General features: G+C 41.4%; 1 protein-coding gene across 2 annotated transcripts in view; it reads right to left on the reverse strand.

Annotated features, from left to right (window-relative positions):
- Positions 1 to 1,040: 1,040 nt before the first annotated feature.
- The window catches only part of col11a1a (collagen, type XI, alpha 1a), a 74,756-nt gene continuing 54,414 nt past the window's right edge, over positions 1,041 to 21,382 (reverse strand). For both annotated transcript variants that reach the window (XM_054765941.1, XM_054765940.1), the window contains 30 exons: positions 20,611 to 20,664; positions 19,917 to 20,024; positions 18,396 to 18,485; positions 18,180 to 18,233; positions 17,048 to 17,155; positions 16,848 to 16,955; positions 16,718 to 16,771; positions 16,589 to 16,642; positions 15,241 to 15,348; positions 14,984 to 15,037; positions 14,842 to 14,895; positions 14,661 to 14,714; positions 14,481 to 14,534; positions 13,663 to 13,770; positions 13,509 to 13,562; positions 13,278 to 13,331; positions 13,025 to 13,078; positions 9,101 to 9,154; positions 8,894 to 9,001; positions 8,188 to 8,241; positions 8,003 to 8,056; positions 5,832 to 5,939; positions 4,777 to 4,830; positions 4,652 to 4,687; positions 4,527 to 4,580; positions 4,199 to 4,445; positions 3,885 to 3,997; positions 2,710 to 2,778; positions 1,698 to 1,931; positions 1,041 to 1,214 (listed from right to left, as the gene is read on the reverse strand). In XM_054765941.1, the coding sequence (XP_054621916.1) occupies positions 1,068 to 1,214; positions 1,698 to 1,931; positions 2,710 to 2,778; positions 3,885 to 3,997; positions 4,199 to 4,445; positions 4,527 to 4,580; positions 4,652 to 4,687; positions 4,777 to 4,830; positions 5,832 to 5,939; positions 8,003 to 8,056; positions 8,188 to 8,241; positions 8,894 to 9,001; positions 9,101 to 9,154; positions 13,025 to 13,078; positions 13,278 to 13,331; positions 13,509 to 13,562; positions 13,663 to 13,770; positions 14,481 to 14,534; positions 14,661 to 14,714; positions 14,842 to 14,895; positions 14,984 to 15,037; positions 15,241 to 15,348; positions 16,589 to 16,642; positions 16,718 to 16,771; positions 16,848 to 16,955; positions 17,048 to 17,155; positions 18,180 to 18,233; positions 18,396 to 18,485; positions 19,917 to 20,024; positions 20,611 to 20,664 (2,556 nt within the window). In that variant the 3' untranslated portion in view covers positions 1,041 to 1,067. The remainder of the gene's footprint in view (positions 1,215 to 1,697; positions 1,932 to 2,709; positions 2,779 to 3,884; positions 3,998 to 4,198; positions 4,446 to 4,526; positions 4,581 to 4,651; positions 4,688 to 4,776; positions 4,831 to 5,831; positions 5,940 to 8,002; positions 8,057 to 8,187; positions 8,242 to 8,893; positions 9,002 to 9,100; positions 9,155 to 13,024; positions 13,079 to 13,277; positions 13,332 to 13,508; positions 13,563 to 13,662; positions 13,771 to 14,480; positions 14,535 to 14,660; positions 14,715 to 14,841; positions 14,896 to 14,983; positions 15,038 to 15,240; positions 15,349 to 16,588; positions 16,643 to 16,717; positions 16,772 to 16,847; positions 16,956 to 17,047; positions 17,156 to 18,179; positions 18,234 to 18,395; positions 18,486 to 19,916; positions 20,025 to 20,610; positions 20,665 to 21,382) is intronic.

Consider the following 21,382-nt stretch of genomic DNA (forward strand, 5'->3'; position numbering starts at 1 on the left):
GAAAATATATATCGATAAGGCGTATGTAGCATTTGACATGTACTTTACACAAACCACTGAGACATGCGCTGCACTGTTGTTTAGAATCCAGTTTTAATATTTAGTTGAACTATAAAAAGCAACATTAAAACATTTTCTCTTTAGTTACAAAAATGGGTCACCTAAAGGGCGTCTCATTGCATTTTTTTTTTTCTTATTGGAACAGTGGATGTCTTGGCAAAATAACCCCCACCCAAAATATATCAGCTTAATTGCGTAACCGTACAGGTATATACAGGGTATAACATCCTTGCATCCTAAAAGGTTATCAAGAAAGTCTGAGGTATACAACCGAAATGAAAAGCCTGTCAGGAAAACAAAACAGAAAGAGGGAAAAAAACAACAACAATAGAATTAAATTAATGAAATGAATGCCAGGATGAGAGCATTAGTGGGGGGTGTTTCCGCATACGTGTTGGCGTGTCAATATATACAAAGGGAAACGTCTACATTTGGCAATGGAGAATGGTTTGGATGCCCACTTTATTTGCCTGCTGATAAAAGTACACACAGCATTTCCAAACGGGAGCTGAAATAAAGGAGCCCGGAAAAGCGAGAACGTGATCACACATGCAAGTTTTGAAAGCGGATTCAGAAATAACAGCAATGTACAAAATATTACACTTTATAATTAGCTTTCTTTTCTTAGCACCTCTATGTTCCTTGTGTGTGTGTTTTTGAGCACCATTGGTTTTGGTACAGCACCTTGAGAATCCAGAGAGGAGGTCCGTGTCCGCCTGCGTCCTGCTCCGATTCGACCTCCTTGGCCACGCTTTCAAATGTCCTTCACCTTTTGTTGCTCCGCCACGTGGTCGGCGCCCTACGGGGGCAACGTGTGTTCTTCCGGGTTGCACGTACATACATGGAAAGGACATGTGACACCACCTCATTCAAAACTTGCATGTGGCATAGGAAATGTAGCGGGGGTGGGGGGGGGGTGGGGTTGGGGCGAGGGACGTCTCAACTTGACTGTCTCTGCTGACCCCCATCAAGTCCGTTGATTTTGTTTGTTTTTTTGGTGTTTTTATTTAGCCAAGGAAGCAGACGGGCCCAACTTCGAACCCAAACTTCTGATTCGGGTCCCCAAAGTCAGTCAACATGACATCGATGATTGGAACCTGATCGATTTTGGGAGTATTAATCTCCATCACAGTCTTTCCGTAGCCCTTCCTCGTCTGCAACAGAGGGAGACACAACAGCTCATTAAAGAAAAAAGGATCGTGCCTCAGTAGGTGCTGCTGTTTTGGGTGGCAACACTGCAGTTCATTTTTATTTTTTGTAAAGGTGTGTGTGCAAAAGTCTGAATTTGGAATTTTAGATTCAAATAATTTGAAAACGTGGATTTTTGAATTGAATTGGCTCCACCCCACAGGAATTGAATGAATTAGAAGTACAGGAAGTGGAATATAGCCAAGTAAATACGGTACACCAAATGACTGGGTTCTTATGCGGTACACCAAATGACTGGGTTCTTATGCGGTACACCAAGTGACTGGGTTCTTATGCGGTACACCAAGTGACTGGGTTCTTATGCGGTACACCAAGTGACTAGGTTCTTATGCGGTACACCAAGTGACTAGGTTCTTTTGTCGCTCAAGGAGCGACCGCTCCAGTGTTCAAACATAAAGGCCATTTGGAATCGTTAGTTTAGCCCTTACCGCGCATCCGTCCGAGAGGGCCTTGATGTACGGGTTGTTGTCGTAGGACATCTCCTCGTCATTGGCACCCAGGAACCGCAGCGACTTGTCGTAGCTGTCGCTGGTGGCGTCATGCCACGCCACCGACTGGTGGCAGCTGTAGGTGAAGTTTTGCCTGGCCGAGGCCGTCAGTAGTCTGAGGAAGGTCATCTGCACCAGGTTGATGGAGTTGCCGTCTGAGTCGACGTAGGAAAGCTGTGGAGAGGGGGCGGAGCAAAGTCCTCATATAAGCGGCCCTGATCTCTCTGCAGTTTTGACTTGACTCATAATAGTCCCTGAAGGCATTCTTCTAAATAAATAAGGTCATGGTTTTAAGTCAGGGTTGGCCTGGGGGACATGTGCGGCACACAATATAATCAAACTATTTAAAAAAAAACCCCAAAATGAAGACGTCAAATGAAGAATTTGTGGTTTAACTAAGAATCACCAACATCCTTTGCTGAAACACTACAACAAATCTTTGGAATAACTGATGCACATGGAAATATTTCTGAAATATAATGAAACATTCGATTTGATTGAAGACCATTTAGTCGCCCACCTACAAGGTCACGTACAGCTCTGTCTACACGAGCAACACAAACGGAACAACTTTTAATAATAAAAACGTTGCATAGCATTCATGTCCCACTCTTATAAAAGAAGAAAGTTTGCCCTCTATTCACCCACAAGACACCAGTCTGATTGAGCAGTACACAAATTGTTTACGACAGGACATTTTTATGCGTTCAAGGGCAAAGTGAGGACTTTGGTCGAGTTTTATTGCTACAAGCCTGAAGTGAGTTGCACTGAACCGTGCACCTGCTCGGCCGAACATTGAATTCAAGTCTGTATTGATGAAATTAAGATGCTCAAATATACAGTATACACATAACACCTAACAGGGAATAAAACTGAGTGGAGCATTCTTGGAAAAATCATGAATGGGACATGTAGTAGCATGTATGAAGTTGTATTTTCGTTCAATACTTACTATTTTACCACGCTTAAATTCACTGAACCATGACCCTGGAACTTCTTTGGGCCATGAAGATATTCTGACCTGTGGAAAAACAAAGCAAACACAGTTAAGAGACTGATTTCCATGGAGTAATATGCCCTAATACTTTCAAATTATGGCAAAATATTATGTTTTTGCTGCAAAATAGTGAGGTTATAGCAGGGGTTTCCAAAGTACGGCCCACAGCACATTGTAAAAATACAATTAAAAAAGAAAATTGGGGGGGGGGGGCAATTTTACAAGAATAAAGGCATGTTATAAGAAAACAAAATCATTATTGAAGTAAAAAGATTCAATAATTAAATTGTGTAAATAAAGTCATAACACAAGAAAAAAGTTGTAATTTTACGAGAATTAAAGTGAAATATGAGGAAAAAACTATTATTACAATTTTAAAAAATCAACAATACATACAAAAAATGAAAGTCAAAGTTAAAATATTTAAATTTTCAAAAGTCTCCATATTATGAAACATTTTTGCGGGGGGAAATTAGGGATGTGAAAGTCAAACTATTGTGGGGATAAAGTCATAACATTACATGAAAAAAAGTTGTAATTTCACAAGAATAAAGGTGGCAAACAATCATTAAGAAATCAGAAATGGTATGAGAAATGAGGGGGGATTAGGTTGTGAAAAACTTATTATGAGAATAAAGTCCAAATATTGTGCGTGTAAAGTACAAGAAAAAGAAAATGTAAATATTGAAATAGTTGGAAAAACAAGCAAAATAGTGTAATTAAGGAGAAAAGGTTGGTACTAATAATACACACCTGAGATGCAGGCTGTTTTTGTTGAAATATATAAATATATATACAGTATATGTACATATACACACACACACACACACACACAGTATAACTTCTGAGCATATCCACATGGGCTTCCAAAATGTAAAATATGTGAAAGTGTCCCGGCGATTCTTTGATTTTTCAGTATGCAGCCCTCGATGGGGAAAAAGTTTGGACACCCAACGGGTTATAGTTTTTGTTCCACTCGATTCTTCTCATTTGCATTTGAATGCTGCTTGCTTGTTGTTCTCGGTTGCACACGAGCGCTCAGCCCTGAAGCAACGGCAGCGGGCGCCACAGTCTGCTAATGAGACGTGCTGCCTTGTTAATGTCATGGATATAAACGCAAAGCTACCTACCCCGTTGGATTTCTTATCGGGGTAGATGCAGGTTTCCCCTCCAGCGGTGAAATTACAGTAGACTTTGAAGGAATCCCCTGAGCACCCCTGGTTGGGATCAATCCAGTATTCACCTGACAAGAATCAAGAACACTTCTTGGATAAAACTGCGATAATGCGCCATTAGAAATATGTAACAAATAGGCTCTATTCAACCAAAGCTACAGTAATAATCAATAGATTTTTGAAACCCATGATGGAGTGAAGCGATATTGGAATAATAAATCTAAATATAGCATTTTCCAGAGTTTCCACAGTAAAACATGTGCGCTTACCATCAGGGAATTCTGGGTGGCAGAGCTGCAGGTCTTTGCACGTCCTGGCCGGGTTGTTTTGCGTGCCCATGGGGTATTTCATACGCTCGATGTCTTGTTTGAGGTTGTTGAGCGAGCCAAAGATGTCCTCCATTCCCTCGCCGTAGTCCATGAAAGTACCGGCGGCGTCGGACTGCATGTCGCTGGAGCGCTTGGTCTTCTTGGGGGAGCGGATGGGCAGCGGCTGGATGACCTCGCCTGGTGGGCCCTGTGGGGGGTTTTACGATTCTGTGAATTGTTCTTGATGTGATGAAGAAACAACATATCGTGTACGATCTTATTTACTCACAGGAGGACCTGGAGGACCGATGGAACCCGTATCTCCTTTTGCACCAGCTGGACCCTGAGAGACACACGAATCACGTTAATTAAAAAGTGATACCCCACGATATTTAAACCCAACCGTATACTCACACTCGAACCCTTGGCTCCCTTAGGTCCTTGAGGTCCCTGAAGGAGTCGAAACATGGGGACATGAGTTTGGCAAAAGTCATGCACTTGGTTGGAATCTAAATGATCCAATCAGTGAAAGGGCTTACAGGTAGACCAGGTGGGCCGGGGGGGCCGAGAGGACCTGATGATCCACTGAGACCCTTTTGATAAGATGATAGAGGCAGACATGAATTACAAAAGCAGTGATGAGCGATCAACAAGTGCATGGAATGAATGCTACATTGATTTTAGAGGAATTATGTTTTAATAATTGGGGAATAAAACATACGTTTAGTAAAACAATATAATAGTCGTCCCTCGCCACTCAGTGCTTCAACTTTCCGACTTCACGGTTTTTCAAAAACGGTTTTGTGGATGAATACGGCTTATTAGTAAAATTGTTTTTTTAATGAAGTTAACTAATTTATTATTATTACTATTATTATTATAAATTATTGTATTTTTTTTTTTTATTTTTTACCTAAATTTAGCATTTTCAAGGATAAAATGGCTGCTAACTAAAATACAAATAAGGCATTCAGGAGACGCATTCAAAAATGTTATGGAGGTATGTAGTATTCTACACGGGTCACTAGGCATCAGAATGTTACTATAATGTTCGATGACACCCAAAAAAAAAGCAACATGAAGAAAGAACTCTCCCAATTTTACTGTGAGTATATTATGTCTTATTTTCTCTTATTATGTCTATTATGGAGAGTAAAGGTCAATATTGGGGTACTACTTCATGTCTAGAGGGCTCTGATAATGTTAAAAGCGTATTTAGAAGGTTGGAAACAGGTTTTCTGATAATGTTAAAAGCGTATTTAGAAGGTTGGAAACAGGTTTTCTATGCTCCCAAAATATTCCATTTATAATCCTACTTTGCGGAAATTCATTTATCACGGCCAGTTCTGGAACCGATTACCTGCAATAAACGAGGGAGGACGGTACTGGACGTTCATGCCATTATTGCAGGACAATTTTTAAAGTTAGTATATTGAGGAACACCATGTATGCCGCTTTCATTTTATTGCAGCAAAAGATGCCTGGTTGGCCAATATTTGCATCAAAGTAAGATCAGCTCATATCAGTCTCAGCTTTTCTACCGATATTGATATTGGCACGCGAGTGAGACCTCAGCTGAACATAAACGACTTACGCTGTCTCCCTTGCCACCGGGCGAACCTTGGGGTCCAGGCAAACCTCGGTCTCCCTTCTCTCCTTGCTCACCAGGTGGTCCGATCAAACCAATCAGACCCGGATGTCCCTGGAAAAAGAAAAGTGCACATTTCAAGTCCAATAACAGCAACTTGGACTTTATTGCTGTTGCTTGTCCACCAACGGCTGTGATTGCTTTCTTTCAAAAATAGATAAAAAGTGCACACTGGGGTGGCATTTCATTATAACACACACACACACACACACACACACATATACTAGTGGATATACACACTCTGTCATATATACACACACACTCAGTATATGTATAAAAAGAGTAGTTTGAAGCACATTGATAATGGTGTGCAAATGGTTATGGCCGATGCTTTTAAAGCACGATTCCTCACACTGCTTGTAAACTGTGATGTGTAAGGCTATTATGTCAGCGTGTGGGAGGCAATTTTGATGAAGTAATGTGGGCTGTCGCAATATCCGAGGTAGTTACTTCACCAGCAAATTCAAGGCAGCCTGGAGAAGAGTGAACCATCACAATACTATTTTAGCCACTGTGGGCCCCCCCCCCAAAAAAGGAATAATTTGTCTGTATCAGTGCAACTAATATATGCTGAACACTACTTACCTAAAGTTAGAGGAATTTGGCTTACACTGTTTACCATATTTTCTGGAATATAAGTCATAGTTTGGCTGGTCCTGCGACTTATATCAATATATATATATTATATGTTGATATTATATATTGATTGATATATATTGATATGATTTAACATGTTTTAAAATGTTCATTGATACTGACTATCATGAACCAAGGCGTGACCATTGCGGTTGACAGCTGCAAGAATTTGATGAGTTCAGTGATGTAGATCGAGAGCTCGGTGAACTGTTTGTTGTACTCGCTGGCTTATGTTAATTTAGCCTATTCAGCCTCTCAGGTATGTCCTTTCTGCTATTGTTGGTCAAATGTCTGAGATGCACAATATGTTTTTCTTCCAAACCAATACGATAACTTTCCGCTTAACTTTTTTGATATGTACTTTTAAAATTTAAGACTGTAATTGTGCACATCTGGAAGTAAGAAGGACTGGAACAAATTTGCATTTGACCAACTGTACCTGTTGATTTGTCCTAATCAAATATCATGACATTGCTACTACCACATCACTACTATCAGGACAACCACAGTATAGAGCAGGAGGAACCACTTTGCTTGGCCCAGCAAGGTGCACTGTATTCGGGCACACGCTCTGAACAGCCTGGTGGACGCCACGGAGGTCTCTGGCAAACCTTTTGCACTTTTCAAACGCTGCAGTGCTGGCGTTTCAGGTGGCTGATAAGGTTTTTTGTGTGCTCGGTGGGTTTTTTTTCTGCCTCATCACGGAGCATTTAGTACAGCTGTCACATGAAATGTCTTCCTTGGAACGTGAATGTTTGTTTACCTGTGAGCTCAGGGGAAATCACAATAGGACGTAACATTTTTAATGTTATGTTATGTCGGTATGACGTCATATTTCCCAAATATCGGCCTGATAGTTGTTGTACACACCTAGTTCTTGGTCTTGAATTTTGTGAAATAAATGCCTGAATTTGGAAAGTACAGTCAACTTCGGCAAAACTTTTGAATACACATTTCCATCTCTTTAATGCTTCAGTACTTTTCACACAACTAGCTGTTCTCTAACACGGAGCTGAATGGCAAAAGGTCAAATTAAGATGACCTCTTAAGGTTATAGTGCGTTTTATCCTGAAAGTGTGTATGTGACGAAAGAGTCCAAATTTAAGTTCAGGTGCATCCAAAACTTGCTTACTTTTTCAGTGAAACTAGTAAAATAGTAGCAAATAAAACCTTGCGCTCGCCAAAATGTGATAACAATCGTGATGATTGGACACCATACATTTTGATATCAATACATAATTAACAGAACACTTCATTCACAGAGTAATTTGGCCCCATAACTATAGCTTAGCTTCTTGCTTTGCAGCTGGTGTGTTAACAACGAAACGAGACGCTTCTCGTGCTAATTACCGCGTATGATGGCGAAGGACACAAAAGGCAACGATTGTGATTGGATTTCACAGTCTTAAAGACACAAGACCTTGACCGTTGACCTTGTAAAATGTTGATCAAATGAGTTGAAAAGGGGAACTTTTACTCACCTTTTCACCCTTGGAGCCTGGGTCACCTTTCAGACCAGGAAGTCCCGGAGGACCCTGAGTAAAAAAAGCAATGAAAAGTTGAACAGTGACTGGAAGAGAATTAAACAAAAATGTTAATTAAATGAGTAATGGAGTCTACAGTACATAACTTGAGGACAACTTTTTTGAAAGTGACGCTTACTAACCATGGGACCAGGTGGGCCATCTTGTCCTGCGGCACCGGGCAGTCCTTGTTCACCCTGTGGAAAAATATTTATTACGTTACAGAATTGTGTATTTACCCTCTACCTCATTGTCTCTGTTCCTAATAGGGATACACAAGTTCCGCTAATGCTTAAAATGACCAAAATACGGCAAAAGACTAAGTATTACCTGGTAAGTATTACATCCATTATCATGAATGTACTTGTTATTATATGCTGACAGCGTGCATAAAAAAACCCAGCCTAAAACCTTGTTTGAGGTTTTTGGAGGTGTATTAATAGTGGGCTTCTAGGTGTCCCATTATGTGAATTAATTACCGGCCTCTGTTTAGCTGTTTTTATATCTTTAGAATGCACAAAAAAGAGAAAAATGTGTGTTCATGTCTCACATAAGGATTGTGGATGATGGAGAACATTTAAACAAGTGCAGTTTTCCTTTAAATCATCATTAGTCTGCATAGATTTAGCTCAACTCTTTAGAGAACAGCGCCTCTGCTGGTTGCAGCCAAGTGGTGCACTCCATTTTGCTTCAGTTGCTTCAAGACCCATTTAAACAAGATTCAGTTGAAGAAATGATTAACGATTAATGAATCAAATAATGATTCCCCTACTCACCAAAAATAAGACAAACGTGTGTCAAACAGTACTACTCCACAGACGTGTGTTTGTTGTTGGTATTCGGACTTACAACTGGGCCAGGGATTCCACGTAGACCCTCTGGACCAGGCTTTCCGGCAGGTCCCTGAGGCCCAACGGGTCCTGTTTTACCAGCCGGACCCTCTGATCCAGCCTCACCCTGTAGATGGAGAAACGACAAGTTGCTATACATGTGGAAATGTTGTACTACAATATGTAGTAAAACTTGGAATGGTGAAATCGAATACATTTGTTATACCTTGGCGCCCTTCTCTCCTTGTCGGCCTTCGGCACCAGCAGCTCCCGGAGGTCCCTGGGAAGGACGGCAGGATGGTTTTTAAGCATTTTTTCACACAACTGGCATTGTTATGCAACCACTGTGTGCACACAAGTAGTGAATTGATATACAGTATAACCTTTCTAAAACATGATCCAGTCGGCATGCTTGGCTTATGCTAATTGTTTCATGGGATTTGGAGGAATGGGAATTCCGCCTAGCAACAAGTGTCCATGGATACATACTGTATCTCTGCAAGCACCGCTGTTGAACATCAATGACCTTTTCTTAAAGTCCAACCAATAGAGAAATGAAACAAACAATTACATGTTTGATAATCCAGTGCCCTTGAACAATACTTCAGTTGCATCAAGATCAATTTGAGTGACTTGGACATGCTTTTGTCCGCCCAGCCATGTGCGCATGCATAGAAAAGAATGTCTGGATTGCACACTCTCCTCCACCAAAGTGCTCTGCATCCAGGTGGCCCACCAAAGCCGGAGTGTTTATCGATCGAGAGGCGAAATTGAAGCCCGTCACCCCGACCCCATCACTGCCTTAAGCTTTAATCTGCTCGTGGCGTGTTCACTTTAAAACTGGTGCAGAAGAGTCAGCTTCTCCATCAGCAGAAAAGACAATTCACTGCAATACACACTGTGACCAAGTTCACTGTGTGGGAGGGTTTTTATTTTAACTATTGTTAAAGTTACTAAGTTATTTGTTACAACCAACTTTGCAAGACTTTTAGCCTTTGCTGACCTTTTAAACACAGAGCTGGCAGATTCTACACAAAGCAAGTATGTATTTAAAACAATAGCCAGGACGGTTTTTGTTTGCTTTCCCCATGACAGTTAACTTACATATGTATTTGTGTTTAAATTCCACTTGTAACATTGGATAAATGAGACATGCATGCCAGGTAGACAACCAAGGTGACCATATTTTGATTGCTGTATTAAAAGAAAATATTAGCTCTCCTTTCAAGTCTTGCTAGACCAATAAATAAGTGAAAAATATGAAATATTAGCTATACAAGAAAAAAAATTCCATACACATTTTTTTATGGGCCTGCCTGCTGCTTACCCATGGCCCAGTGTGACATCCTTGCAGGTTGCTAGCATGTTATGCACGGTATGGCCTGAAGGGTGGGTTTCTAATAATGCGGCCGTTTTCAACTTCGGCCGTCAATGACATCAGCATGGGTACAATAAATGTTACCTAATATAAATAGGGCTCCTCCCCACATTGAGACCTATCCAGTGGTACAACATGTGATTTTTACTGGAGATATTTCAAAACAATTTTTAATGGGCCTGCCTGTTCCTTCCCCCTGGCCCAGCGTGATATCCTTGCAGGTTGCTAGCATGTTATATGCACACTGTGGGCACAGAATGTTACATAGCATAATAAATATCACACTACTGATGATCAAGCCTGAACGTTGCTGCAGGCCCATAATAAGTATGAGGGATAATAGGATGGGCTCCGGGGCATTGCTTGCAGGCCCATAATAACACGATGGACTGCTGCGATGCACTTGCAGGCCCATAATTAGCAAATCCAGCACCCTCTCTGGCATTATAGTAGAGCCGGTCAATTTAATGGCTCAATGAAAAGCACTGAAGAACAGGACATTTTCATCACTTTCGAAAACAACAACAAAAAAACAGGACGGCCAGGACAGAACGTGTCCTGAGAAAACAGGACATTTGGTCACCCTATCATGTAAAAGTCATTACTAATGAAACAATCAGGATCTAAAAACAAGCAGTGCCAAAATGACTGATGAAAGAATGACTGTAACTCTGTCTTCATCAACATTGAAGACAAAGATATTGATATCGCTTTTGACCCATCTCTATCGATGACGAACACACAAAACATGAACACGATCCACATAAGACTGCGACCCCCTCCGAAGACGATAAATTGTTGCTTTAAATCAGTGTTCTGCTCCTCTAACTGCAGCCCCGCTTGACCTTTCAAATACAGCGAACAATGTGGAGAACAACTTTGCGTCATGTGAAAAGCAGCTTAATTCAATTCAAATATCTCACTCTCTTGCACCGAATTCAACATGGTTCCCCTTTGTAGTTAAAAAAAAAAACATTAGCCTTTAACTTTGATCAGTATTTCAATATGGCAATAAGCTAATCAAAAAGCATAGCAGCAAGCAATTATGTTTGACATTACATTAGCTTTGTAATTAGCTCAGTATTTCAATAAGCTAATCCAAAAGCATAGCAGCAAGCAAACAATCATGTTTGACATTAGTTTTGCCCCGTAGTCAGACAGGCAGCATGGAATCAATAATGTGTCACGCGGGCTATGTCTCATTTTCACAAGGATTCACAGGGATTTAGAAACCCCACCTGGATCAATTTCTTGATAAGCAATTTTCCATTTCTTGCAGAGGAAAAAAAAAAGATTCCAGCTTTCAAATTTCAATGCTCACATTTCCCAACAGGCTTTGGAGCAGCTTTCATCCTCCTCAAAGAGAAGCAGCGTTTTCTCCTTAAATCTCCAACTTTGTTACCAAGCACTTTATTTTTAATGAAAATGAATCTCCCGCGCTTAACTGCAAGCGTGACAAGACTGCCGCACATTTCGCTCAAAGCATTTGCCCAGCGAGACCCATGACAGGAGATCCCCACTTTTTGCGGATGAATTGCAAAAAAAAGACTCGTACCTCACCCCGCCCTCCTGCTACCTTGATGTTGACGTTCTCTGATTTTGGATCATTTGCAATAAGTGACTAATTATTAGATTCAGCTCCAGAACTCTCCCCTTCTCTCTTCCATGTATAAAATGTATAGTTACTCCTCACGAATGAATGATAGTGTAAGATCCACGGTGGAGCCTTTAGCCTGGCTGGCAGGCTAGAGAAGGCGTCTACATACATAATACACACTGCCGGATTAACTGTGGAAGCTGGTGCTCCGTAGGGTGAGGAGCTCGGTCATCCAGGAGGGGCTCAGAGTAGAGCCACTGCTCTCTCGCATCAAGAGGAGCCTGTTGAAGTGGCTGGGACATCTAGTCTGGGTGCCTTCCGCACGCCTCCCTAGTGAGGTGTTCTGGGCACGCCCAGCCGGGAGAAGGCCCGGGGCAGACCGAGGACACGCTAGAGGGATTACGTCTCACATCTGGGCTGGGAATGCCTTGGTGTCCTCCTGTTGGAAATGCAAGAGGTGGCGGGAGACTGGGAAGTATGGGCTTCCCTACTGAGACTGCTGCCCGTGTGACCCGGACTCGTGGAAGAAAACGGATGGAAGGATGGAGTGCTCCGTAGCCAAACAAACTTTTGCATCTCACAGCACACAACTATGTTGAAATTTGCTAAATTTACTGTGTCTAACGGGGACCTTGAATCAAATAAGTCAACCAGTAAATAAACCAATGAATTAACAGGAACACCAAAGATATTAACATGTTTAAGGAAGCAACATGAAGCTTTTATTCCAGTAGATCCCCGCAACCACCAGCAAATGGCAAAATTCCGCGAGTAACTGGAAATTCTGCGGTATATGACCATAAAAATGTCTATTTTGCGTCTCACAGCAATTACTGTGCGGCCAAAAACCAACTAACAAAGTGCAAAATTTCAAAAGACATAAACATGTAAAAAGTATGGTCTTTCTCGGTAGTGGTAAATGCATGCTGTGTGTTTTATATGTATTATTCCGTATCTATTATTACCAATTTAGGGTGAATGAGATGTTTTCTCCGGAAAAAAATTAAAAATTACAATAGAAAAAACTATTTTTGGACCAAAAATCCGTGAATTTGCATGAATACTGAATCGCAAATCCATTATATATGCAAAAAAATATGATGACTTGCAAACCTGGTTTATTGTAGGGCCATAGAAAAATAAGATAATTGTGGTTACAATAGTCGTTGACTTACTCTCTTGCCCGGAGGCCCAGGTGGACCAGCTTCCCCTGATGGACCTGGAGGTCCCTGGAGATAAGCAAAGAAAAGCCTCATTTTAAAGTACAGATACCTGTATACTGTAAGAAATATCAAAAATGCTAAATAAGCAAAGAAAAAGTAAATGTTTCGCTATCAAAAATTTTCTACAGAATTTAGTCTTGCCTTTCAAGGCCCAATTGGTATATTTTATGATTATGCTATGTGCATCATACATTTATCAACTTACCGGCTGACCAGCCTCACCATCTTCTCCCTTCTCTCCCGGTTCTCCGTCTGTTCCCTGTAAAACAACAAATATATCCGTGTGTGTATATATGTATATATATTTAATACATAGCAGCAAATTCTTTAGAATACAGTCTTTCAGTAAGCTTTTTACTGCTTAACCAATCAAATTTCACGGTTCAAACTCGATATTAAATATGTGTTTAATACTGCTTAAAGATGTGGCACTCACAGCAACACCTGGCTCTCCAGGAGGACCCGTGTCTCCGGGGAATCCAACGGGACCCTTTTGAAAAGAAACACAAACAAGACACGTGAATAAAAAGGCCCACAGGTAAGACAACACTGTTAGGGTATGATTTAGTCCTTCATTCATCAACACTTACAGGGTTACCCTTTGGACCATCATCTCCAGGGGGTCCTTTGGCTCCAGCAGGTCCGGCAGCACCAGGGGGTCCTGCTTCTCCCTTCTCTCCTCTCTCACCTTTGGGTCCCTGTTATAGTCATACAGTGGTAAAGGTGATTTATCTGTACAAACCACTGTATGAGTTGCTGGCACCAGCATCGTTCAAGCATGAACAAAGACACTGACAGTACATGATAGTACATAGCATGGGTGTCCAAAGTGCGGCCCGCAGCTCGTTTTTTTCATTCTAAAAGAAATGACTTACTAATGACATATCAGTCCTCGAGGAACCTGAGGGAACCAAAGGTGTACATATTGCTCATTTGACTTTTATGATTGTTAATATAACATGTATAGAATATTTACCAATTTGGTCCCATTGATTCCCATTTTAACCAATTTTTTTAAAGTTCGAAAAATGCCACACCAAAATAATTGAGCAAAATCAATTACAAAGTCAGGACTGGATTTTTGGAAAATACGGCATATTTTTATGGTTTTTTTTTCATTTAATTTCCCTCGCTGGAAAATGTTTGGACACCCCTGGTATACACAGTAATAGAGGCTTATTTTAAAGTACAGTATATTACAAATATCAGAAATAAGTAGCACATAGAAACAGGTAGCACTATTTATAACCAACAAAGGCACAAAGTAATGGGCTCACTATTTGGCAAGCCCGATCTTAAGTCTTAATAACGTAGGAACACGCTATAAAAGCACCTTAATTGTAAAGTAATACACTTCTCTGATGGTGTCATTGATAACAAAAGATTTTTACAAAAATAGTTGACTTACCCCAGTACCTGGCTCTCCAGGTGGTCCTGGGTTCCCAGCCTCACCTTGTTCACCCTGAAGAAAGACACACACCATCCAACTGTCTCGGGTGCTGATAATTGTACTTAAATAGCAAAATATCACTCACAATAAAGGAATTTCAAACTCAATAGCAAATTTAAAAAAGTAACAGACACTTACCTTCTCTCCCACAGAACCCACGGGACCCACACCGCCTGGAGGACCTTGCGAACCCTGCAGCAAAAATGGAGAATTCCACCTGTTGATACCGTATCTGTATCGCCAGTGAAGCCACTAAGCACCCATTTACTGTCATAAATGTCCAACATGTCCATATACATTGTAGTCATACTGTACATACATCAGCTCCACTTGGACCCTGAGGACCTCTAGGACCAGGGGGACCTGGAGGACCCTGTAGAAAGAACACGCAGTGCATTAATACACGAATGTGCATTATTCTTCAATACTTCAGTGTATATCATAATAGTTGTGCTTCTTACCATGGGGCCGACATCACCGTTCTCTCCCTTCTCACCGGGAGGTCCTGGAAGTCCCTGCGGATATAAAACAGATTATCATACTAGGAATCAATTATTGTACAAGGTCAAACTAAATGTGGAAATAAGTGGCTTTAAAATGAGTGATGATACAAGTACAAAACCCACTCCATGTAATAAAAACACTAGCATATATTGAGTGTATACAAACTATAAATATGGCGTCATAATGACTCGCTGTCATGAGTAAACGCTTCTACCTGCAGGCCAATGGGACCAGGTGGTCCAGGGAAACCTCTGGCTCCTTCATCTCCCTTCTGTCCAAACATACCCTGCTGACCCCTGGGACCAGGCTCTCCATCAGCTCCCTGGGGGCATGACACCAATGCAGCACAAATGTTAAATATGACACTGTGTGTCATCACTGTCTCACTGTCTCTTAGGATATTATTATTCATATTATTATTACAGTCTTATGCAAAAGTGTGGGCACCCCAGACAATTTCCATCATTTTCATCAGTGAATAAATCAGTGAATATTTGGATCTATTATTTCATTTTGCTATGCCACATACCTGATGGACACAGCAGTATTTCAGAAGTGAAATGAGTATTATTGGATTAGCACAAGGTGTGCAATATGCATCAAAACAAAATTAGACAGGTGCAGAAATTTGGGCGCCCCTGTCATTTTGTTTGCATCCAACCATCTAATCAAAGGTATTTAAGGTGTTGAGTTCTAAGTTGTTTTTCTCTGTCAAGACGGGCAACATGGGGACCCCAAAACAGCTGTCAAATGACTTGAAAATGAATGTTTGTTCAACATCATGGTTTACGCAAAGGCTACAAAAGGCTATCTCGGAGATTTCAGCTATCGGCTTCCACTGTGAAGAACATAATGAGGAAATGGAAAAGCACAAACAGTTACTTTAAGGCCAGAATTGGTAGGCCAGGAAAAATATCAGCGGCAAAGGCGAAGGATGGTGAGAACTGCCAAAGACAACCCACAGTCCACTTCCAAAGAACTACAACATCAACTTGTAGATCGTCGCCTGAGGTATGCAAAAGAACATTTGGACAAGCAAGCTTCATTTTGGAATAAAGTGCTGTGATGATGCATATGGCACATCTTCTGTTAATCCAATGAACCTCATTCCACCCCTGAAACATTCCGCTGTCCATCAGTTATTTGATACATGAAAATGAAATTGTAGATTTGTAAACACCCAATTCTTGATACACTCACATAGCACAATCAGAGCTGCCAGCAAATACATATGACCAATGGAAAAATATTGGAAGATGCAGACACACAATAGATGTGTTGTTGTCACTCACACAAGCTTAACGTTTCACTTCTACACAGGCTTAACTTTCACTTTCTATGGCAACTGCAATGTACACTCTATGTACTTTCATTCTGTTCTCTTCCTTGTCGACGTAGAGTCCACCGCTGTAACCGAATCTACTGGATTTGTATATGATATAAGTTGTGCAATCATTAACTACTTCTCGGATAGCTACGCGGTCCAAAGAACCAAGAAGAAAGGCTAAAGGGAAGCAATAGCCACTCCTGTATGTGCTCCATGACCAAGCGGGTATACTTACAGCAGGACCTGGGGCACCGATGGGACCTTGAAGACCAGCTGGTCCAGGAGGACCCTAATAAAGAAAGAACAATAGCTATGAATGGCATTTGTAAATGTTGATCTTAGGACAAATGGACTCGAACGCTACCTGCTCTCCTTTATCAGCTTTGCTTCCTTTCTGACCAGGTTCTCCAACCTCTCCCTGTGAAAGACACGCCCACAATTAGTCAACAATGTCTTTTTATTATTAGAACTGATAAAAAATGTGGCTGACTGACCTTATCACCATCCTCTCCAGGTGGACCCTGGGGTCCGGCAGGCCCAGGCAAGCCTACAGGACCCTGGACGCCATCACGGCCAGCTGGACCTTGTGGGCCTTTCTCTCCCTGAACACATGAATGACGTTTGCTTGCATCAAGGGCCAGGAAGAAAGAAAAAAAAGGGGGAAAAAAAACAATAACTGTTCACCCATACTTACGGGGGCACCTTTCTCCCCAGCAGGACCTGGGGGACCTTGAGGGCCAGGTCTACCGGACAGACCAATTGGACCAGCTGGACCAGCAGGACCTCTCTCACCAGGAGAACCCTGCAGAAAGCGAGCAAGAGATTCTAAGTGACATATGAGTTACGTAATGCGCCTGAATGCCTCAAGTTAACAAGCCCTGTACAGCGCAAAGAGTACAGCGCAGAAAAAAGGTAAGGGGGGGATATTTGAGCACGAGTTAATTTCCTTATTGATGAGCATTTGTTTTCATAATCATGTATAATTGTTATGTTTAGGTGCAACATCAGTCAGCACCGTTTTACTGATTTTTCTTTGTATGCCATGTTATTGCGGAACACAGCGAACGAGCGTAAAGATCACAGTTCACCGCAGCTTGTCACCACTTGTTCTAAATATGTTTTGCGTCACAAGACTGTGGAAAGTTTGGGAAGCACATACAGCGTGAGGCATACAATGCTGACTGGTTGCTTTTCGGAAGGCTTGCCTTCTATTAGCACTCACGCGCGGCAATGCAAGGTTCACTTGAATGCTTTTAATACGACGGGAAATCAAATTCAAGATGTTTACTACCTTTGTTTCCCACGGAGGTGGTGGAAAAAGTGTTGAAACGCTAACGAAGTCATCCATTTCATAAAGTTAAACCTATCAAATCATTTCACTTGAGCAATTTCTCATTTAGGTGCAGGCCGCACTTTTACCCAGCGGTTTAAAATGAAGTAAATAAGCCTTGGAAATCATTGTAATCATCACGTCTCTGCACAACATGGTTTTTGGTTAAATCCCGCTCCATTATTCACCTTCAGAATCAGTGCAAGTATAAAAAAAGCATCGGAAACGACTAAACAAATGTACTTACAGTATGTAGGGTTTATGGACTAGTTTGTTTGTATTGATACACGCCGGAAGGCAGTGAAGCAAGCAGACTAATATAACATTGATCCAAATGTGACCATGATGACAAATGAGTGTAATGCCTTCATCATGCTTCATCATTGCTGTATGAGGTATAATGATGAACGAGGAAAACCTTCATCTTGCACGCTGAATGTTAGTTTTTATTCCTAAATTGGACTAATATATGTCCACCAAACATCAGAGTACTTACAACAGGACCAGGTGGACCCTGGGGCCCCTCTCCTCCCTTCAGACCTGCTGGACCCTGAAGATGAACAGGCAGAAAGTAAATTATTTCCTCGACATTCATTTAAAACTGTGTGACATTTCTGACCTAACATTTGATGGCATAAAAACATTCATATTCTGTTTAGTTGCTCCTAGCTAACATGTGGAGAAGGAAGCAGCGATGAAAACACGTTCTTACCGTGGCTCCAGGCAGACCTCGCTCTCCTGGGAAGCCTCTGAGGCCGGGAGGACCGTCCTTGCCGGACGAACCCTGGGGTCCCGGGTCTCCCTAAACACGGAAATTATCAGAAATTAATGCACGAGTCGGCCTGTCACAATAATCAATAAATCAATGAATGGAACAATGAAAAAAAAACAGGTTGATAATTATGACGGCCTTGATAAATTGACATGTGTATGTATGCGTGTGTTTCATCTGCTTGTCTCTCTGCACCACACAGACTGGATGACAGGAGAGTCCACTCCGTGCACACTGGTTCTATAGTGGAATGAACAGAGCGAGTGAACCCTCATCTCATTCAGTCTCCTTGTGGAGGGCGGAGCTACTAGTGAGTTGGAGTGCTAGCAGTTAGCCTCGTGAGGAAGCATAGGCTAACGTGAGCGAAGGCACAGAAAAATGATGGTTTCTGAGGCAAATGCCAAAGTCGACAGCCCCAATGTGGGAGTATTTCGGTTTTAAACAGAATAAACAAGGTGAGCGCATGACGACCGACACAGACAGTTTTCTCAACTGGGAAAAAAAAAAAACTACCGATGGAGGTGCCTCGGGCAGCGGAGCCTTCGTCCCGGCGGTCAACGCGTACTGAGGCGTTTGGTCGGCAAAGTAAATGTAAACAAAACAGTGCAAAATGGCTCACAGACAGTGTCGCTCGCTACATTGCAAAAGAAATGCAGCCATTCGATACGGCTGTATGGCATCGGTTTTACGCTATGTAATTGTGATGTTTCCGTGAAACGTAAGAACAACAACGTTCTTGCAACAGCTGGCAACTCGGCCAACGACATACACACTGGCAACTTCTGAAGCATCAAGAAATACAAATTGTGGGCTTTTTTAAACAGTGATACATGTGTGCTGTATTGTTGCATATTTATAAAATATTGCCCACTTAGGGTGAATGACATGCGTTGTTTGCGGGAAAAAATTGCATATTTTCAGAGGAAAAAAAATATGAAAAAAATGTTTGACCAAAAATGATTGGGCATTCATGTTTTTGCATTATTAAACAAAGTCAGTTTAAAAAATGAAGAGGATTTTAGGCTGTGCTGTCCAAAAGTCTCCGCCGCATACTAAAGCACGGGCCTGAGTGAAAAGGAGGCAAGAAAATGGGTCTGGGAGTAGCTAAGTGTTTAGAGTGATCTGACAGACGTGATTAGATTGTCTGCTTTAAGGGGAGATGGCAAGAAAATGAAAGCAAGCAGAAGACTGGCGAGAGGAGGGGGACGCAGGGGAGGTTAAATGTTACAGAAGAAATTCTCGAAAATGTCTTAATGGGCTCTCAAATGCCGGCCGGAGAGGAGAATTTAGCTAAAAAGTTTTGGAATAATAAAGTAGTGCATGTTCAACGGCGATACAGTTAATATGAAAACAGCATAAAACACAACAGCGGTTCAAGCTCCAACATTGTGTGCGACATTTGATGGCTATTTTTAAGTAATTCACAAGATGAGCAATATAGTCTGTCCTGTCTGGACTTACCTTTGCTCCCTCCTTGCCAGCAGCTCCAGGGAGACCCTGTTCTCCAGGTGGACCAGGGGGTCCAGGGTGGCCTCTCTCACCAACAGGACCGGTCTCTCCAGTGGGTCCCTAAAAAAATCATTGCAAGGATTAAACGTGTCCTTTTATTTTTAACATAACCAGCCAAGAAGTTGACAATTTTACAGCAAGAAAGTAAAACATGCATAAATATATATTTAATTATACAGTAATCCCTATTAATAAAAAAGGTGCATATTTAAACAAACTGTATGCACTTTTTTGCCTAGATTAAGCATTTTCAAGCATAAAAAATGGCTAAATGGACATTCAAACACATTCAAAGACGTTGTGATGATATGTAGTATTCTACACTGGTCACTAGGTGTCAGTAAAGTCGCATTAATGAGATAATGGCTAGCGCACAAAGAACAATGCTAACATGTAAGTCTATGTTATGTCTTATTTTTTTCTACTATATTGGGTACTAGGAGTGTAAAGGTGACTCTAGGGGTGCTATTTCATGTCTAGAGGGCTGTAATAATGTTAAAAAACATATTTAGAAGGTGATAAACAGGTTTTCTGTGCTCTAATTATGGAAACATTTTATTCATATATAAGGAATCCTACTTGGTAGAAATTCTCGCTTATCAATTAATTGGGATAAACAAGGTGGTTGTTTTTTGTTTTTTTTTACCTGGGGCCCAACAACACCTCCTGGGCCTGGTGGACCAGTTTTTCCTTGGAAACCCTGTAAGAAAAGACAGACTTTAATTTTGTTTGCATAAATGCAAGATGACAATCGCATACGATGCGCTGTACCAACAAGCAGCTACTGTATGTTCACATTGAATGATGTAGGCAACTAATTGTTTTGCATATGAAATATCCTGCAAATATGAATGAATATCCTCACAGTGCCTCATATTAGTGGCTTGCAGTGTCACTTCACTATCTACTGTAGATAATCACCATGGTATCACGTAATCTCAGGAGGATGTCTGCTTCTTGACTCAAGAACAACTTGAATGTCAGAATAAAAGACACTCAGTTCTCCGGGGGCTTGGGGACGGAAGCTACTGAACAATTAGTTGTAAAAAAAAACCTGCTGAATAAGTCACACAGATTGATGTATGCAGTGATGTAGTCCCTGCGGATATGCTTTACCCTTCCTTGCCCTTCATAGACACACTGTATTGTGTTACGTTGGAATATTTTGAAATTGACATTGCCAGTAGGCCACAACTTTGTTTTTTTACCCGTTTTTTAAGATTATATTTCCATGTAGAGTGAGGGGTTATGGTCTGCGACCACCAAAAACCATGAGTAATTGATGCGGCCATTAAAATGTCTGTTTTGACACATGACTCGCCGAGCAGATGGAATCGCAGTACAAGTTATATAAAAGTTTGACTTTTCTGTCTCACAGCAATTGTGGTGCGTTCAAGGACCGCTGAACAGAGTGCGAA

Source organism: Dunckerocampus dactyliophorus, chromosome 21, assembly GCF_027744805.1.
Source record: "Dunckerocampus dactyliophorus isolate RoL2022-P2 chromosome 21, RoL_Ddac_1.1, whole genome shotgun sequence".
Lineage (NCBI taxonomy): Eukaryota > Metazoa > Chordata > Actinopteri > Syngnathiformes > Syngnathidae > Dunckerocampus > Dunckerocampus dactyliophorus.